Consider the following 21,814-nt stretch of genomic DNA (forward strand, 5'->3'; position numbering starts at 1 on the left):
ATGTAGTTGTTTAATGATGAGTCTCCGGGTTGATTTCTTAGTTGTATCATTATTCGATTCATTGTACTTGAAAGACTTTTCAACATAGCCATTGAGAGAGGTACAAGGCGTTTTTCAGTGCGTCATAACCTAAAGTTGCACTGAGAATATATTTTAATATTTACGTAATGTCATTCACACTTTTTTTTTTAATCAAAAATTTGAAGGATTTTACATCTGCTTGTAAATAATCTTCATCTATGTCATAAAAGCCGACAAGATCTTACATTTGACTTTTTTTTTTTTTTTTTTTTTTTTTTTGTCAGCTGAGTACGATCAATAGTTTCAAACAAGGAACACAAGAACATTAAACATACTGTACATTTTCAAGTGTGCTAAGAAATATTCCGGAAGATTTTTTTTTTCGATCTTCTTTTACTATACCAATCATTACACATTTAACTACTTTCTGGGATAAATCTCGAAGTGTGGGGGATAATACTCACTCGGTCACACATGAAAAAAAAAAAAAAAAACATTGACTAAACCTTTTTCCAAAATTTTCAATGCAATTAAAAATGATAATTCTGATGATACTTTTATTATTATTTTCCCGGTTGGCCGAGACGTTAGCGCAAGTGTATTTGATATATGTCGTGAGTTCCTTAACAAAATTTTCGTCGTTCGACTACATCGTACAAATGAGCGAATTAAATTCAACAACTTCGGTTCAGGTTCCAACAACCATATCACAGAGAATATACCTATTTAATCCGATTCAAGTATAATAAAGATACGAACCAATTGCTGACTGTAAGTTATCTAAAAAAAAAAAAGAAGAAGAACGGCAGACCCTGCCCCTCCACAGACTGTAATGCCACACACTAAAAATTCTATTCTTATTGCACAGTGATTTTTGTGTTTAACGAAACTTGTTCTAAGCTGAAAGCTGTCTCGAACGTAATATATTTTTTGTAGTGAATGAAATTTTAAATGGTGTAGTCTGCATTCTACAGAAACTCACATGCAGAAGAAAGGAAACGCGGTGCTGAATGATTCTCAATTTATTGAAGATTATTGAAATACTCGTTTTTTGCACGGGAAGAATAAGTTTATGAAAAATAATTAAAAGTTATATTTAAACATTTTACCATATTTACGATGCCTATTTGAATAAAAGTGAAATTTTAAAAAAATCACAGCTTGACCCAAGTGCAAACTATGATTAAAAATACATTTCAAACGTTACAGCCGTTATACTTTGAAAAAAAAATTAAACTCTTTTCTCCCGTAGGATATGTATTCAAAATGAAATAATAAAAATCTAGATCATCACAAGTGCTAAATGTGTTCAAAAATTCGTTTTAAACGGTTTAAATGCCATCTCACTTCCGGCATTTTATGAATACAAAATGGAAATTTTACAATTGAATATATTTGAAGTTCTCCTCCTCCCCCCCTTAGAAGCGGAATTTTCTAAAACGCTGAAGCATGTGACTAATTATATATATATATATATATATATATATATATATATATATATATATATATATATATATATATATATATATATATATATATATATACTGAGTTTAATCTCTCTAACCTGAGAGGCACATATGATACACTACTTTTGAGTGTGTTGTTAAAACCCCTCTTTACTCTTAAGATTCGCATTTTAATAAAACTGACTGATAAAAGCCCAGTCCCAGCTAACTCCTATGTTCAAAAATTCATTTCGAACGTTTCAATTTTCGCATGATGATGAGACGGACAACCTTTATATCATTTTTATAACTATCTGAAATGTCCCTTCATCGCACGGGGAGAAAAGGTTTATAGTAATATTTGATGGGTATATTTAAATTCCCCTTTCCCCTTACGATACACATTTGAATCAAAGTGAAATGAAGATAAGTTAGCTCGACTCAATTACTAACAATGTTCAAAAATGGTTTTTAAATAGTTCAACAGTTTTCCCATGATTATGAGCCAGACAACCTCAATGTCATTTTCATATACATAACCTTCTTAACTCCCTTAAGAGCTGGGAACACAGTGGCTCAGTGGTAGAGCGTTCACCTCTGGTGCATGGGGTCCCGGGTTCATATCTGCTCCCGCCAAGTGAACTTTGTGGTGGACAAACACCCTGTGCGTGGGTTTTCTCGGGGTTCTACCGTTTCCTCCCACTTTCTTCATTCCACTATATCATTCATTTCTGATCATCACCGTCTCCTTTAACCTAGCCGGCATAACCGTCGGACGTAAAACTCAAAGATTTCATTTAATTTTTTCCCTTAAAAAAGGAATTTTCAAAAATTCTGGAACACATGTCCACTTATTTTTAATGTGGAGTTTATATATTTATCTTCTTAACTTGAGGGGTTTCTGAGATAATATATTTTTTGTAGAATATAAATTTTGAACTCCCTCTTCACCCTTAGGATACGCAATTTAATGAAAATGTCATGATAAAAGCCCAAGTTCAAGTTAGGCACCAAGTATATGTAAAAATTCATTTCAAACGGTTTAGCAATTTTCCTGTGTTGATGAGACACACAATGTCAATTTCATTTTTATAATATATGTAGGTAGAGAGAAATCACAATTTTTAAAAAGTTGACGTATGCAAGCAAAAAAAAAAAAAAAATGTATAGACTTAAGTGTTGTGCGATTTATCCCTTTTTCGTATCTGATTAAAGACATTGAACCAGTAAGTACGTGGCAACAGCCTGTAGCAATATATTGCTAGGAGAGAAAGAGACTATTAAAGTTGTTGAAATTTAAAAGAAGACTGTCAGACGCAGCTACAGGGCTTATAGCTACTAATTTTAGATATCTTTATATAGGCATGGCGAGTTTTCAAACATGGTCAATTCTCCCAACTGTCCGCCTTTGCTGTCTTTAACACTTTCATTTTTTTTTATGACTCTTTATTTTTCGTTGAAGTGCAGGCGTGATCATTTTAAAAAAAATAAAAAAAGGCTTTAGAGAATCATCAACGAATCGTTTAATTGATACATCACTCACTAACTGAACTCAAAATCAGCAGAGAAATGAAATAACTATGATGTTTTTAATCTCTGCTTCATCTATCGAATAATGGTTATACTTCTATTATCACAACTTTAAGGTAGACCTATCTAAAGTAAAGTACATTCTACAATTTAGGTAGCCAATGGTGTCTGTGAAAAATCGGAGAAGGAAATGTAGAGATATCAACAGAAACAACCAGGAACAGACTGGCACGTTTAATAATACTAAATAAACTCTGGTAAGAAGTAACGAGGAATACGCGAAACTTACGTTGTCCCTATATGGGATATGGACAGCCACTGCTAAAGTCCCTTTACCTACGCCGAAATAATCCCTTTTGCTGCCTACTGCAAAAAACAAATAAACAAAAAAAAAGTCAAATCAAAAATTCGCATTCGTTCAGTAAAAAAGATTATGGACGAACGAACATAGAATCTTACAAGGTCCCCTACCCTGATCCTTCTAACGAATAAGGAGCTATTTATAACTTGTTTCTAATTTCTCAAAGATAGAATCAGCTAACTGTTATGCAAGTATTAAACTTCGATTAATTCGCTGCACAAAGATAAAATATTTACAGTGAACTCACGATTATTCTTGTTAATGAATACTCTATATACACATATCGTTTTATCAATTGAATTTGTAGCATAAACAGTGGCCCATAACTCCTTTAAACCGATGTCTGACTTAATGTGTTCGATGGGGCCCATGAAAGACATTAACATATGGAAAATATGGAACCCTCCAATTCGCACCGTGATGTTAGATAAATCTAAAGAGGAAGCTACGATGTCGCATACTTTTGAGTGTAGTAGGTGTTTTTGCTTTGTTTTTTGGGACACTTTGGAAGGTAGTGAAGAACATTGTTCATGGTGTCGTAATTACTTGCTGGCATATACACAACTGGTATAGAAATCGGACTTTGGTAACTTCATATTCCGTTATATAAAAATAACAGCCGGGGAGTATTTAGCCTCTTATCATACATTATTTGAAAATTAATAAATAAATAATAATAAAAAGACAGAACTAAGATTATCTTCAACAGGGAAGACTTGAAGAAAGTGAAGAATTGAAGTTGAAAATACGTAATTAGAAAAAATGAATAACATCTATCTGGGTCAGAAGATATTCAGGGGTGACAACAGAAATTAACGGACATATTAAGTTGGATTAACATGCATTTGGAAGTGGCAGTTTCATATTGAAAAGTCAAATTCAAATGTGTCTAAAGCGTAAAGTTCTGAATGGTGTATTGTGCCTGTTTTCATATATGGATCGGAGATGTGGACACTAACAAAATCAGTCATCCGCCGTTATCAGCCTACACACCGAAGAAAGGAGAAATGTATATTAGGAATCACATACAAAGATAGGAAAATAATCACAAGGACCAGGAAGATGACAGGAATGTTGGATAGTTTCATAAAAATAAAAGCATTAAAGAGGCAATGGATAGACGATAATCGATAGATAAAAGTAATTTTTGTCTGGATACAGACACAAAAAACAACCTAAAAAATGCTCTCATACAAAGTGATGCTATGAAATCAAGAGGAACTGCGGAATAACATGGAAAAGAATTATCCAAGATAGATAGTTGTAGAGAAGAATTGGAGAGACCTTCGTCCAACAGTGGATTGAGAACAGTTGACTATTATATATATGTTTGTAATACATGGCTTGGAAAACTTTCTTCTGATCTAGTTCTGGCAATAGTTCTCAAAACTATGAATTCATCTTAAACTAGTTGGCACCAGACTCGTATTTCCAGTCAATATGAAGACTTAGTGTCTGGAATTTTTTAAATACTGAATGAAACTACAAAGTATATGAAATATATGAAATTACAAAATATTAGGTAGGATATATATATATAAGTACAGATATGTTCAGAAAAAACTGAAATCAAACCTTCTCTCTTTGTCTTTCTCTCTCTCTCTCTCTCTCTCTCTCTCTCTCTCTCTCTCTCTCTCTCTCTCTTAAGGTTTTTTGTATATAGATATCATGTTTTGATTCATGCAGGATAATATTCAAACACGACAAAGAAAGAGTCATTGTTTGATGCAGCCCTTCTTACGGATAACGATATACAATTTCTGAAATAGAGTTGGTTAATTCAATTGTTTTTATTATTATTTTAGCATTTGTACATTTTGAAAATTTTCGCTTTTAGTCAGGATTCAGAACAAAGCACCATTTCTTGTTTTAGGCTTTTGAATTGACAGCTAGTAAATTAGCAAAGTTACATCGGCAAGAATTTAGAGTTAAGGAAAGTTAAGCAAAGAAAGTTTACTTGATATAACAATTCTTGTATACAGCTTTCTAAAACGGTAATATGTTTTCTTCTGTTAGTTTGAGCGACAAAATTTAAATTTTAACTGATATTACCTTTCTCAAGATCCGCCACTGGGCTGCTGGAAAAGTTATCAGGGAAAAAGATGTGTCACATAATTACTCATGTCTGGGTGCAACAGTAAGTAATCATGTTTCGAAATAAAATTATAAAAGAAAGAAGTTTAAAACATGGAGTTTTGTGAATCATATTTTGGAATCAGATAGGCCTATAGACTGAGTAATTTACAAAATACTACAATATTAAAATAATGAGAAAATTCCCAGGTTTCCGAGTCTCTTCTTGGGTTGTAACTTGTATGCTCTCCTGCTGCCATTCGGAAATTCTTTAATTGCTTGCTGAGGTGTGGGGCCCTGAGTGAAGAAACAGGAAACGCCCATGAAAGCTAATAATCCTCTTTACTTTTTACAGTAGCCTTGTACTACCCTTTCCCTGATGCCTGAAGCTCAACATTAAAATAGAAAGAGCCTCACCCGGTCACTTCTTAGCTGTGATAAATGTTACCCTATATATTTTTTGTACATAAATATAAAAAAAATATATAACCATAGTTTGTTACCAATTGGTGTTAATATTTTCCGCTTCTCGGCTTTATTACCAGAGCTTGCTACCGCTGTTTTTGCTTTGGAGTGGGAAAAAAAGCTCTTTCGGCAACACCATCTGTTGAGTGTAATTATAATAAAAATATCGACTTTTATATTTTTGAACCTTTAATTATTATAGTAGATTATTTAAAAAAAATGATTTATTGAAGGTAGTGTTGTAGGTTAATCATTATATATATACATGAGGGGCAATCAAAAAGTTCCGGGAATATAGTTTTGGCATTTGTCACAATGCAATGAATTTAATACAGTGCAGTCCTTAGGTTGCCTAATTATGAATATGACAAGTATGAATAGGTCATAACAGTCAGTTTACGAGTAGTGTGCTAAAGAGAGAAGTAGTTTAGCTCGTACTCCTCCTAACTGATGGAGTGGTTGGTGCATTGTCGCAGTTCGAGCAACATGCAAACATCTAGTTTTTTGGTGCAAATTAGGGAAATCTGCTTCAGATACCTACTTCGATAGCCTTAAAGTTAGTTTACGGTGACAATGTTTTAAGGAAAACAGCGCCGGTACCCGTTTAATCACTGTAGAAGACATCAAAACCAACGCGACGGTTGAACTTTGGAAGATGCCGAAAGAGGATTTTCGTCGGTGTTTCTAGCAATGGCAGGCGCGGTGGAGGAAATGTGTGTATTCTGAAGGTACCTACTTCGAACGTGAATTAGTAAATGTGTAATTATGTTGTGGTAATAAAGAGCTACAATAAAATCCCGGAAACTTTTTGACTGCCCTCGTATATATACTACTTAAATTATATATTTAGATTAGGAAGCTTTGGAGAGTTGAGGAATCATCACTACTCTCATTGCTAAGGACTCATCGGAGAGGTTAATGATTTTGATGCTAAATTTGGCAGAAATCAGAGTTTTCGCCGCTGAAATCAGTATTAAAATTACAGTCTCTTAATAAACCCCATAGGAAATTACGACAAAATCGCTTCTTTTAAAAACATATTTACTATATTATTATTACAATACTTTTACTATTTTTTTGTTTATTTAATAGAGTCAAATCTTGACACTTTAAATTTTCACGCATTTATATTAACTAGAGCTCTGGAATTGTGTATATGTACTTGAATTAATATAACAATATATTTTCACACAATTTTCTATGTTGGTAATCGTTTTTACCGTAACATTAACAAAATTAATTAGTTTGAACTACTTATCAAGAGCCTCTTGCTTATACAACCCAAACTCGTGGAAGTTTGACTGGTTGCAGACGATCAGGCGCTGTGTTCATTTTATATGAACTAGAAGTTTGAGCATCCAGAAGAGTTACCAAATAAGTTTTATTAAGTTTTACTTGAATAGATGACAAAGTGTTTCAGTACTGTTTCGAGAGTTTTATGTAGCGACTCTAACGGAGAAGTTAGGAGCTATTGGCTTTCACAATCCAATTAAAAAGAGTTCTTTTACTGAATCATTAAGATTGTAAAATAGATAATCAGGATTTATTAACATAAATATGCAGTAAGGTATATATTACATCCCCCCCCTCCTAGGATTAAATCAAGAGCTGGTTGAAACTGAAAACATCTTATAATAAAAAGTACAAAATAATAACAGAAAGAAAATTAAAACAATGCTTTTGTAAAGTGCACCAGCAAGTATAGAAAAAATGTTGGTGAGAAAAATGAAGAAATTATACAAAGACTAAAAGAATTGGACACAATTAATTATAGCAAATCATGTCTCTAATATTCAGAAAAAAAAAAAACTTTTGTCCTCAAACTTAAGAACAGTCCCCAGTTTTATTCTTACTCCAGTTTCTTCATTTCACCCCATCATATACAATGAAAGTTAAAAAAAAAAAAAACTTGATAGAACATTGTAACTTCTAAATTAATAGAGGAAGAATGATGAAACTTTGTGCGAAGTATCAACCGACAGATGAACAGTGTTACCAACTTAATATAAAGTTATATTTTTTTTCAATTGGTACTTCGTCAGATTGCTACATATTTCAAATCTACATGTTAAACGAGAAGTTACAATTCCACACTTATTATTCAGTGTTGCAAACTGAGGACGCTACAGCATCACAAACATCCAAAGTTTGGAAGCTTCTACCACATGAATAGCACAACTGAGACGAACAGGGCAATGTATACAAGTTCATCAAAAAGTAATGATTACTTTCGATTTACTAAAAAACTGTAGAGATAAATACCTGAAACTGTATCATGTTTGATTCATAGTATCACATTAACTTTCGACATGGGAACCATTGTTGCCGAAAAATTTTCCAACTTGACACCAAATCGACCATGCCCTTTGCAAAGCAATTTGCTCCAAGTAGGTAGCCATAGCCTGTTTTGCCCCTTCCAGTGCAATGAGACGCAGACCACAGAGGTGTTTCTTTAGGAGTACAAGGTAATGATAGTCGGAAGAGGCTAAATCAGGACTATACGGGGTATGGTCAAGAATTTCCCAATTGAAACTCATAATGTGTATATGAACCCGTTGGGCTGCATATGGTCATGCGTTATCGTGCAGTAACAGCACCCCCTCTTGTAGTGACCCTTTTCGTTTTTGACATATGGCTACTTGGTTTGGCAGTATGTGTCCATAGTAATGCTCGTACCCTTTGCCAGAACTTCAACATGAATAACACCCTGACAGTCCCAAAATACAGTAACCATTGTTTTCTTGGCAGATGTTATGACTTAAATTTATTGGCCACCAGTGACGACGAATGTTTCTATGTCATGATCTGGTGTTTTGATTCAGGTGCCCATAGGGGTATTGGGGGCTTTATCGCTCTGTAAGATAGGATGAAAGAATGAATTGTCTTCATGGGCATATCGTATGAGATGAGTCAGGGAAATGCCCATTCGAAATGTTTTTGGTCCTCACTAAGATGTTTTTTCACCTACAGCCTTTCATGAAGCCAAGTTAGTCATGGATGATATTCCTCATTGAAGCATATGAGATTTGCAATGCATCTACAATATCATGCAACGTCATTCTTCTGTTTTAACGGATTACCTCATCGGCGTCACACACATTCCTGCCAGTGAGAACGTTGCTAATTAACTACTTATGTTACCATCTGTCACAGACCTCTTATCACTTTTGAATGCGTTGTACCACACATACACTTGTTTCTACGAAATGGCACTCCATAGAGTTCCAGCAATTCTCGATGAATGTCAGATGGTTTGTCCGTGATCTCCTCCTTCAAGTCAATACGGTATCTATGAATTGTTCTAAATACTAGACGGGTTGATGTAATTGACGTCAGATTTCCCTCAGGTTGCAACACAGAAAAATAATTAATTAGTTACCAAATTTCTGTGTTTTAGAGACAAGTTCACCTTATTTTTTGATACTTCTTTGTATATTAAAGCTCCGCGCAATGGACACAAATGTAGCTTCGTTGGAATCTGTGGTCCATATTCTTTTCATTGATGTATCACTCATTATTCCCTTCTCATTATCGAGGAAACAGTGGTAGAGAAAGTGTGACTTAGTCGCATTTGTCCATTCCCCGCCCAGCGTCAAGCGGGTAATGGTTGTAACTCCGTAACCATGCATTTCCGGAGATATAGTGATATGAACTTCTTTTTACTTGACCTCCATGCGAAATCCATCCCCAAAGTTTGACCGTGCATATGTGTTACACTCTGTGTATATTTGTGTATGTACAGTAGAGTTTATCACCATTAATTTGAGCCAAAGATTGGACAGGTAACCATTTTTATGAGTGGTCAAACATGCGTTTACTTAACAAAGAAAAGCACATATAGTACAGGTTTAGTCTTTCTAGCAATATACTGTACTTTATATAAAAGAACACAAGGCCTCAATTATTTACCGAAGAAACACTCATAAAAATATAAAAATTTTCTCAAGACTGTACTGCTAGTGACTAGTTTCTGATAATACTAGGTTGGTTCCCACTACTCAACTTTCCTTCCGCAGGGTTGCTAGCCCAAGAAAATAAAATAAGACATTTGAATTCAATTTACAACTGCAGAACTAAACTAACTTATAAACCAATTAAAAACGTGAAACATTATCGTATCAGGGAGTTCTTTCCCAAACCAAAACCTAAATGGTGCTACTGGTACAGTTATTGGGAGGGTGCCATACGAAATCATAAGAGGTAGAGAGGAAGTATTATGCCATTTCTGTTCTTAAAGACATCTCATATTATATTCATAACTACATATGATTTCAACTGTAAGAGAGAATATTGAAATAAAGTCACTTCAAACAAACGTGTTACTTTAGTTTGATGTTTGATTAGAGAAGACAGCAGCAACGCGCCAGCAATATAGCTGAAACGTCAGATTAACGTCAGATCAAACTTACACGCGCATTGAAAAGCTATTATCAACATTGATTCGCAAGACACGGTAACTATTTTGTGTATTCTATTTTGTAATTTTGGAAGGTAATGTAAGTATTTGAGAGAATTTTGTTCATTTTACTTTCGTTTTTAAGTACGTTTTCTTGGAGGAGACACCACAAAAAGGAGGGCTCACCGGAAATTTGTACACTTACGCAGTATCCTTGAATCCATGATAGTTTAGGAACACACAGAACAAATTCCAATCTTTAATGATACTCTGAAGAATTCCTGCTCATCCTTTAGGTTAAAAAAAAAAAAGTTACAATAATTTGAATATTTGTTGCCATTGGCATACACGATTTGCAGTTGAAATAAGATATCCGTTCTGATCCCATATTTCACCTTTGAAAAGGCAAGGGAAGACTCAGAAGGCACGCGATGAGTGTTGACATACATGATTCATGGCTTAACTATTTCTCTTTTTCACTCATCTCAGAAAGCCAGGTAGAGATAGAGAGAGAAGTATTTATATTACGTCATTGTATGCGTTTGAGTACAACAGAGCCCTCAGGGCTTTCGATGAAGAACTTCATCGTGTGCTGCCACCTATTGTGAGAAACGTACACTATGTCAATGTCTGTTGGTGAGAAAATTTACGAGAGGGCAGCAGCATTATCAATTCATCTGCGGCACACGAAATTCATACAGTATTCTGAAATCTTACACAGGCTCTATGCAAAAAAAAAAAAAAAAAAAAAAAAAAAAAAAAAAAAAAAACTCCTATTTCAGTAATGTTACTACTACTACATATTATTATTCATGGCTATGATCATGGTAATAATGAAGAGATTTTTTTTCAGTTTAAGTCAGTGTTCGAAGTGGGAAAAAAGCATAATCGGTATATTTTATTTCCGTTGAAAACCATTGGGGAGTTTCTCTGTACTTACGGGGGAGAGGAGACATGGAGCAACTTGGATCCCCCAGCAAGAACTCTCTGAGAAAATAAAAAATATCCCCTTATATTATATTTTAGAGAATTATACACGAAAATGTTCAAAAACAGTGCGTCTATGTTAATAATTTTCTGCGGGAAGACTGCTGGGCCCCCACTCGACTGAGGGGTATTCCAAACCCCCGGATGATTCACCTCCACAGCAGACAATCCCTAACTCCTCCTATGCTCAGAACAATACATTTTTATGCATTAAAGCAACAAGACACAGACATACATAAGAAAAAATAATTCAATATGGCACATTAAAATATAAACTAGATGGACTTTTTAAAAGAGATCTCATTTTAAATACAAAAGATAGGAAAACGATAAGAAGATGTCGGTGTTGTCAACTTAGAAATTATTTATACATAGGAAATAAAATATTTTTCCGTGCAAAGTTATTCGTCAATTACTGTGTATAAAAATGGATTTATTAAAGCTATTTAGCATCTAATCTCCAGTAACGGTATGCCTTGATCACTGAAAAAACAGAGGCGGTACGCTTTCATCACGGAAAAACCAGAAGTGGTATGGCATACCACCACATACCGTCTCACTTTGACCACTGGTTTAAGGTTCTACTTTGTGCTCCGAGGGTATTTTATAACATTCTTGGGTAAGAAACACGGTGCTGATGATAAGGAATGAAATGGTACAATGAAGATAGTGGGAGGAAATTGTCGAACCCCGAGCGAACAGGATTCACCACTAGACCAAGCCGTGATTCACACCAGGTTTCACATAACAATTTAAACTAACTTCACATTTCCATTTCATTTTATCTTACTGAACCAAGAACGCTATTACTTAGGTAAAATTAATTGCTTATTTTCAGTATATCAGTCACAACGTATATACAATTTCAAGTACCATTTAGTTCAATTTTCTTCCCGGGATGTAAAGGATCAAAACCTAGGAATCGACTTTGTTTATGATATTTAAACCGGAAGTTGTAGAAATCAACCATTTCCGGTTTAAATTTTGATCACCATAGAGCAAACACTGAAATATTTAGCGAGAAGCGGCTTCTTCGAGTCGATTAACAGACCCAAGGAATACATTTCATTTCCATTACTAAAACCGGGAACTAAAGAAATTTACTACAATTTCCAGTTTCAATGTTGATGTACATAGAGCAAAAAACGTTAAGAGATAACGAGAAGCTATTCGCTTTCTTTCTTAACTCTCTATTCAAACAGAAAGTGACAGAAATCTATCATTTCTGTTTTAACGTTGATTACTATAAAGTAAAACTGTAATGGGTAGCAAGAAGTTGTTTGTTACAAGCAATTAAGCATCCGAGAATATATTCCATATTCACTCTAATCTTTCTACTAAAACCGGAAATGGTAAAGATCTACTACCACTTCCGGTTTCAATATTAATAGAGAAAATATCACACTTTACACATCAAATTCCTCCACGTGATGTACAGTCAGCGACAAAAGTCCTTTCTGTTCGGTAAAATTTATTTTCGGAATAACGGTGGTATGGCTGGAAATTATTTTTTTAAAAAATACATTTCTTTTAATTTACTGAAAACCGTACTCAAATTGTCCTTCCATTCTGAAATTATTTACGGAACTAATTTCATCAAACGGAAATAATTTTTGCCTCTGGCTGTACATATGGCACAGTTACTTGTACTTTCAAAAAAAAAAAAATCAGTTAGAAGCATAATAATACCGTATGTGATGTACAGTACGTACCCAATCTTGACCAAACTTGGCCTTATTTAGTACGAATCTGAAATTTCTTGTTATTCAAACCTTTGGTTCCCGAGTTATGGTCCATCAAAGCCAAGGTTTCTACTTTGTCAAATTTTCACAAGAAGTTTCACGAATTATTATTGAGAATAAGAATTAGGGGGAAAAAATACAGAGAACAAAGTTGTCGAACATTAATTTTCGGAAAGACGATAGTTTGTTAAACCGTAAGAAAGCACAGAGCGTATTTATAATAAAGATGTTGGAAAATCATTGAAGACCGATTGTAATTTGTAAAAATAAAAATAAAAATGCTGAGGTTTTAAATTTTCTAATTGTTTCTAATTGTTTTACATTATAGTTTTCGTAGCCGGTTTTAATTGCATTGATTTATTTTTAAATCATGGTTGTCTATGAACTTTGTATACATTTTATGCGTATCTACATCATGATCTTAAATTGTCTATGAACTAAGCGAATCATTTTCCTTTCATCATGAGCATGAATTGTCTATTTTTTTCTAATATTGAATATCTCTTTATATAAAAGAAGACGTCCTGAGGGAGTGACTGACTGATCAACGCCCAGACCAATTCTCTTAAGCTAGAAACATGAAACTAAGTACTATGGTCAGAATACTATGGCCAGAACATAGTATATGTGACGTAAGGTACCACTAAGCAAGAAGTTACGGAAATTCCACTGGGAAGAAGGAAATAGGGGTGGCAATTATATCTCGGAATCTCTGAAGGTTACAGACGTGAGATTTGGTATATGAACATCACATTTAAAATAATCAATCACGTGTTTTAGCATTATTTTTTTATTTGTCCAAGCTTTCGTTTAAAGAAGTGGGTATTTTTTGCATCTCTGAACGTGGCTCTTTATGATTTGCTTGCTCAAATGCGAATATTTAATTCTGACATTTGATTCTTTAATTAACGGAAGGTTTTAATAGCATACAGGTCTCGGATTCGATTCCCAGTGGGGACACTGTCGAGAAAGTGTAAAAGCTTGTTCAGGCCAGTCATCCTGAGCGACGTTTTCCTGGATTTTCCTCATTCACAGTAGGCAAATACCGGGATGGTACCTAACATATAGGTCCTAAGGTTATTTTCTTCCTTCCCTTTCCTCGGATGGTGTGATCGCTGAAGGACGTCTTTCCTCATACGTGACGGACTAACACGGCCATAGATGACGAGAGCCCGGAAATCCAAATCATAATCCTAATTCTTCATATCATACAATTTTCAAGACTCATAGGATGGATCTACACCTGAATAAGAGTTGGCCTTTTATTAGGGATGCGCACGAGACAAGATTTGTGGCTGTCTCGTCTCGAAAATATGCTGTAAAAATGATGTCTTGACTCGAAAAATGTATATTTCTCTATTGGAAGAGCCGTGTCTCGACTCGAATTTTGTCAGGAAAATCCTGTCTCGTGCGCATCCCTTCCTTTTATTATATTCTTTTACTTTTTTTTTTCATTTCTGTAATCTTAATGTTCATCACCAGTTCTGTGATTCATGGAATAATTTTTATTTTCAGTGCTCCTTGTTTGGCGCTGTGAAGAGTAGTGGAATGAGCGCTGTGCCTCACCCGATTGCTGAGTTCAGAGATGCAGATCAGTACAGAAGCCCTATCACAGATGCAGGACATGAGATAATACGACCCAAGCCAAGGAGGTAAGTACAAACATATTTAATTGCTATCAAAGTTCTATCCGTACTATCGAAATATATTAAAATTCTGTTTATAATAAAAAATTGTCCATAGTGACACATTTAACTCTGATTAAAATGAGGTATCTATGTACTAAAGAGTTTCACAAATGAATAATAAGTAAGTTATGTATTAAATTATCTGTATGTTTCAAAAAATATTTAAAATGTGTCAAATGATGCACTCCAATGCATCTTGTGACTAAGCAGTATTTTATACTTAATTTCAATAGTGTATTAAATGTGCTCTAGAAGCTCTTGAATTCATTAAAATAAATGTAGAGGCTCGACTATCACCAATAGATGGTACCACATGCCCCTTATTTTTCCAGTGCATTTTGTAGGCACATGTCTACAATATTCATAAAATCCAATCAAATTCAGATATGAATATTCCAACTTTGTCGAAAGATAAATTAAGTAAATATTCAGAGAATAATCCATTCATTTTATATACATATCTTATTTCTTGATTGTTGAGAACACTTAATTTTACTTCTCAGAAACACGATCTCATTAATGAAACTCTCTAAACAATTAAAGAAACAAATTTGAACTCGTCTTTGGACAAAGTTTGAATATTTATCTCTTCAATTTGATTGAATCTTATGAATATTGTAGACACGTGCCTACAAAATACACTGGGAAGATAAGGGTGCTGCTGTCTATTGATTAGGGTACTTGAAACTGATCTTAATTCATTTACATATTACAATCTGACAGTTTCTTTATTAATTTGATTCTTATTTAATGGTGAGCACAAAAACCGGTTTTTCGGTTTCCGGGTTTCAGGAAAATCGAAACCGTCTTCTGAAAATTTTCAAAAAACTGTTTTCGCCGAAACCGGTTTCGGTTTTCACCGTTAACTGGTTATCGGTTTTGTCCAAAACCGGTTTCAGGTTTTCCAAAACTGATTCTATTTCCGACAAGAATAGTGCTTCGTTGTTCTGCGGAAAGCGATTCCGATTCCACAGAAATAGTTTTGTTTTCCAGGTTTCGGTGGAAAAACCGAACCGTTTTTTGGTGAAAACCGAAATGTCGATTTTCGTTTTTTCTAGAAACCGGTTTCCGGTTTTTATTTTAAAAAACGGTTTTATCCATCCCTATATTGTGTGTGTCTAATATTACAGAACGAATTGTATAAATATGTACGTCGTATTTTTGTATTCTACAGTATGAACACACTGCAGTCTTGACAATCGCCTTTAAGTTTCACCAAAGCTAGGATCGGCTTTTCGGATCTCTGTCCTCCGCCTGTTTCTATCTTGTGTCATATCCGCTGTGACACCACATTGCACAATATTGTTCTTAACGCAATCTCCCCCTTCTTCTTTGGCCAGCCTCAGGCTCGTTTCCCATTCAGTTCTATAGCATCCACTCGGTGAGCTATCTACTCCTAAAAGTATTCTCCTTACACGTCCAAACATCTCAGTCTACTTTCCCGAAGTGCTTCTGCTACTGGTCTCACTGTTACTTTTTCCTATATCACTTCATTATTAATTTTGTCCACACATCCAACGCAGCATCTTCATCCAGCTTCTTTTCCTCTCTCTTCTTCGTTTACCAACATTCCACTCCAGACAAATAACTGGGAAATGCTATTATATGAGCTAATACTTGTTTTCAAGACCTTTCGTATAACGTTAGTGTATAAATTTGAGTGATCAACGATTTTCACGTCAGAAACTGCGCACCAAATTTCTTGTCGATAACAAATTGTTTCGAAACAGTTATTAGTTTATTTAGTAGAAATTGGTCCATACCACCTAGATCACTTTCTATGAAGTATTTTTTTTTTTATGTTCATAATTTTCTTTAAGTTATTCAGCGAAATTCAAAAATGGGGATGAGGTTAGCGAAAGATCTTAAGTAATAGTTTATATAAAAATTTACGTAAAACTTTTAAAATTTAAACATAATTTCATAAACAAATATTTGGACAATGTATTTCTCAGATATCCATGCATTATTCGAAAATTTGGAGAAAATAATTTTTCGAATAATTTAATCAAATGAAGAAATAGTTGTTCGAACACTGAATGATTATTCAAACAAAAAAAAACAATTATTGGAATAAGTATTAGAATAAAGAATATTTTTTCCAAAAAAAAATTAAATACACTGGTTTCGTCTTAAAGACGAAACAGTCTCGCAATATCTTTTATACTTCTAACTACAGTTTGAAAAGCTTAGTCACTAAATAAAACTTGCTTTAATAATAAGAGACACGTAGAACCACTGTTCAAGCTCAGTAATTATCGAAAACCGTAACTTCTCATTCAAATGTTCTTTTTTATACAACAATGGCAATGATTAGGAATATTTTCCTTTTTTCAATACACAGATCAATGCATAGGTAATCTACAATTATCCGAACTTTGTGTGATCCATAGTTTCGTCATAAATATCCTCAAACATTTTTAACATTCTAACGCAGTGGTCGAATTCAGCCTTAACTACTCAGTTTTTCATTCTTTCTGTTTGTATTGCAATTCAATTGTAGTAATCAGCTGAAGCTTATCTTCTACGAGTACTGTCACCGGAACAGGTTTTGGTTCCTCTATTGTAAACGTTGTATCACCTCCCCATTAGCGCTTTCTAATTACACAATTGTCGACCTTATATAGAGCGCTGTATGTCAGTATCCCACTGCCGGACTGCCCTTTCTGCTTTCTTGAACACATGCTTTGAATAAAACTGTCGAAATTGCGCTTCTTTCCTGTACGGTTATGCAACCACGCACTTCTCCCGCCATCTTGAATCCGCATACACACTTCAGCTATTTGTTTCTGTATGCATGAACACTTCAGATACACCCTCTCACCTCACTTTGCTCTCATAACGTCAGCTTCATGCTTCGCATCCTTTGGGAATCCCTTGCGCTCGCCTTGTACACATCTAATCTTGGTATCTTTGGATAGTCCATGTTGAGAGTCTGTGTAGGCCGCCTAACACCGCCCTTCTATCTCTTGTCGTTTTGCCAGAATTAGCCTTCAAAGTTCATTTTCCCACCCTTTTGGACGTCCATAACTCTGTTAGGAGGCCGAGGTGGGCATTGTGTTACATAGACATTTTTACTTGTTTTCATCTGTAGAATCACCTCCCAAGCGTTGTAAACAACCTTTCTTTACACCCTGTATATTCCTTAGGCACAATAAAAACATTTACGTTGTACTCTTGCAGACCAAACAGATGACGTCATGACCCCCAAAAATTGACGAGGTCTTTCTCAAAACACATATGACCTGTTTCGCAATGCATGTGCAATTGAACAATAAAAAAATCCAGCAGTAATAGGTGGTATATGAATGTTTTAAAACAATACACACACGTATGGTATATATACGATACCATAAATTCCGAAAGGGTTAATTCAGATTTTGTACAATGTGGGCACAATTGACAAAATCAACCAATGTTAGTATATTGCAACAAGATATGGTATTCGACATTGAATCAAGCATACTATGTATTTTTGCTATATAATGGTACAATAAATGTCAGAGCGGGGAGAAAACACGACGTCTAAATACTTGTTCAAATTTCGCTGATAGTGGAGTTGATATTCTGCATTGGAGAAAATTCACTTAAATGAAATACTTATGACAGCGACGGGATTGGTACGACCAGATGATTCAGTAGAAATAACACAGCCTCCAGCAGGGCGGCACATAGATTTCATGGGCGCCCAAACAAATTTTCGAAAGGCATTTCAAACTTGGAAAGAATCACAATTGAATGAAGAAAACTTTTTTAAAAATAATATCACGACCCCTTAACTTTTGTCGGGCTTAAGCCTCCTTATGGGCGGCCTTACTTCAAGTGCACAATCTTTAAATATAATACAACTGGTATTACTTATCGCAAAGTATTTTTAAAACAAAACATAAGATTTTTAAAAAATATAGGTATATATAAAATTAAATTATCAATTTAATAAAGTTCTATATTTATATCTGCTTTCTACCAAACAATTTTAGTTTGTGTGCGTGCACTATATCAGAACTCGTAAAAATAAATTATGGTTTAAACATGTTGCTCTTTCATGTTTATATGAAATTCAGGAACGTAGACAATATTCCCTAGTGCTTCACTGACCGCCTTGCAGAAACAAACACATAAACTGAACTCTGTGCACGCAATTCTGTTATAAACGTTTGCTGAATTCAGGAACACCAGTTACCTAGTAATAATAACTGAAACTAAAAATACGAGTAAACATTCTACTTTGCCACCTGAACGTAAAGTCTGAAGTTTTTTCAGTTGGTATCGATTCTGAATCTTGTTTAGCAGAGGCAACAGAGCTAACTATGTAGCAATGAGCAAACTTTATCACTGTACCAGATTGGTGGTAATATTCAAAGATTTTGCAATGGTACAAAATGACATATCGTATTTGAATATTGGATGAGTTGAAAGAACCCAACTTAATAGCAGTATGTATATTGCCAGCATATGACTTCTAAACTTCTCGTAGACAAACAGTAGTAATTTGATTTCGTATTTCTTGTACTCTACCTAATCTTTCATTATTCAATAGGGAAGTTACGAAAAAAACAACTCAATATTTATGCATATAAGATATTAATAACTTTCTAAATTTATTTGACTAGAACACACTGATATCATCACCTATCTTTCTTAAGATATTCTCAATTGACAAATGATGTATAAGGCATGTAAAAGACCCGGAACGTAAACCAAAATACAAAGAAGGATATTAATAATAAGTTCTATTCCGAAGCCTTCAACAAGGACTACAGCTAGTGGTGGACAAATTATTGCCAAAAGGACTAACCATAAACTAAAATCCAATATGATAATTGGCATTCTGTAAAACATTTTCTTTTAAACATTAACTGAAATACATTTTTAGCATTCACAATTCTTTAATTCAGCTTTAAGTTGAAAATAGAGAGGCACTAAAATTTCATCAGAAACAGAGATTTCACAAAAGTGTTCATCCCATAGTGATTTTTTTAAAATCAAGTGCTGTCAACATTGATTAAATATTAACAAATGATCTTCAAGTTAACATATAATCACTGCGTTCACTTTAGGTTTAATATTTAATAACAGTCAGCTCATATTTCTTCGTTGTATATGTAAACGAACGAAAAATCATTATTTCTATGGTTTGATATGCAGTCAGGAGACATTTAGAGACCAATACCAAATTCACTGACGCTCACACAAGTCAGTCACTGCAAATTATTTTCTTCTTCATTCATTTAACACCATATAAGGTGTTATTTTAAAGTTACAGATATAAATTCATTTCGACTACATGGGCGTCTTAATTGTATCAAATCATGATGTATTTTCTTCTTATGGCAGTAGATAAGTTCTTAGTAAATATGTTCACCGATTATTCAACTCATTTATTAGTCAAGTTTGTTCATTAGTGTTTGCACAATGTTTTCAATTATATAAGATCATAGTAGATTCCATTCGTCATTTGGAAACAAGACTTTTTTTCACTTTTTCAATCATATTAGAATTAATTTTTTATACCTGTTGATAATTGTTTATACATATGCTTTTTAGATACATATGTAACAAATAATGGTGCAGAATAAGAATAGTTCGTCAAGAGAGAAGACTTTTTCTGTCACTTTTCATGCTTTAAATGATTCCCCAAGACGTTCCGGACTGTTATTACCGTCGAGCATCCTCAAATAATTGTGTACAGATTGATAATATGCTTGCAAACTAATATGCTCTGGAAATGACTACATGTTGTCCTATTAGATGTATTTCATCACGAAATTCACTCACGGTGTCTTAGAAGTTGTTACTTAGGGTAGGAGTTGCATTCATGGGTCTAGATTCATTTTACGAGGTCTGCTCCTTGCAGGCATAAATACACGTTCGGACATATGCCATAGAAATAACTGAGCAAAACGGGAACAATTGACCCTCAATATATTTGTTTTTCGTGAGTAAATGTACTCCAACAGCAGCAGTTTCATTCAATTCACTTAAATCTTTCTCTTTCTTTCTTTGTACAACTTATTCGCTCTTATCTGGTTACCAAAAGCCCATTGCTACGTCATACGACGATCAGACGGACATGACTGTTCTAGACTTTGAAGCTTATGTAATCAACACTTTCCACTGGCACGTTTACTTTCCTACATTGTCGAAAGTATTCATTTAAAAGCAGCTGGGTGATCCTGAGAGTCCCAATGGAACGAAGGTAGAATATGGGTCCAAGTTCGAATATGGGTCTGCCAGTTGGTAGGCAGATGCCTTACTAATCGCAAAGCAAAATGTGTTTTTCTTTGAGTTAAGGAATTACTACTATTCGTTGGCATGGCAGTTGGTGAACTGTAAGGTGATGTAAACATAAATTTTTAATAAAATTCTTGTTTAATAAAACGTTAATAAAATTACGTTGTTGAAGCGTCGGTTTATTCACGACCTCCACTTCAGAAGCCATGATTGCTCATATCATAAATCTTATCTTCATTCTGTAGTCAAAATATGAACAATCCATGAATGCAGTGTCTTCCATTATCACATTTGTCACACTTATGAAGAAAATTATATAACATTACTTCTGTATTTCATTGGTTCAGTTCTTTTTAATTTTAAAGCGTTACACGTATTCTATTATTTTATTTAAAAAGTAAAAAAAAATGTAAGAAAGAATGGCACTTGATCCGAGATAAAACCTTTTTTAATTCTTGGCTTGTAATACTACCGGTTATACGTACAGAACCGGTAGTTCAGTAGTCACGATTATCCGAGCCTCGACTAGCCGAGTATAGGGTTAATATAATTATACTGTAACTATATAATAAAATATATTTTAATTGTATATTGATTATAACAGCGTAAATAGTCTCGTTTTATTCAGCGTAAATTTGGAGCTTAAGGGACGTTATAGGATCAGGGGCGTCATTTAGGGGGGCAGGAGGGGGCAATTGCCGCCCCAAGAGTTTGAGAAATAAATATACTTTGATCAATTGTCTATTAATAGACTAGTAGAAAACGTAAAAGTCTTATATAGGTGGTGCTCTTGCCCTCCTCAAGCGAAGTCTGAAATGACGCCCCTGTATAGGATGTGGTATTCCTAAAAGATGACAATCATTCGTTCAGAT

General features: G+C 34.3%; 1 protein-coding gene across 1 annotated transcript in view; it reads left to right on the forward strand.

The window, feature by feature from the left end:
• Positions 1-21,814, forward strand: part of LOC145680710 (ankyrin repeat and BTB/POZ domain-containing protein 2) — a 447,712-nt gene that overhangs the window by 111,130 nt on the left and 314,768 nt on the right. The window contains exon 3 of the mRNA XM_081751633.1: positions 14,536-14,672. Within this exon, the coding sequence (XP_081607759.1) occupies positions 14,569-14,672 (104 nt within the window). The 5' untranslated portion in view covers positions 14,536-14,568. The remainder of the gene's footprint in view (positions 1-14,535; positions 14,673-21,814) is intronic.

This window comes from Thermobia domestica, chromosome 3, assembly GCF_964235325.1.
Source record: "Thermobia domestica chromosome 3, izTheDome1.hap1.1, whole genome shotgun sequence".
Classification (NCBI taxonomy): domain Eukaryota; kingdom Metazoa; phylum Arthropoda; class Insecta; order Zygentoma; family Lepismatidae; genus Thermobia; species Thermobia domestica.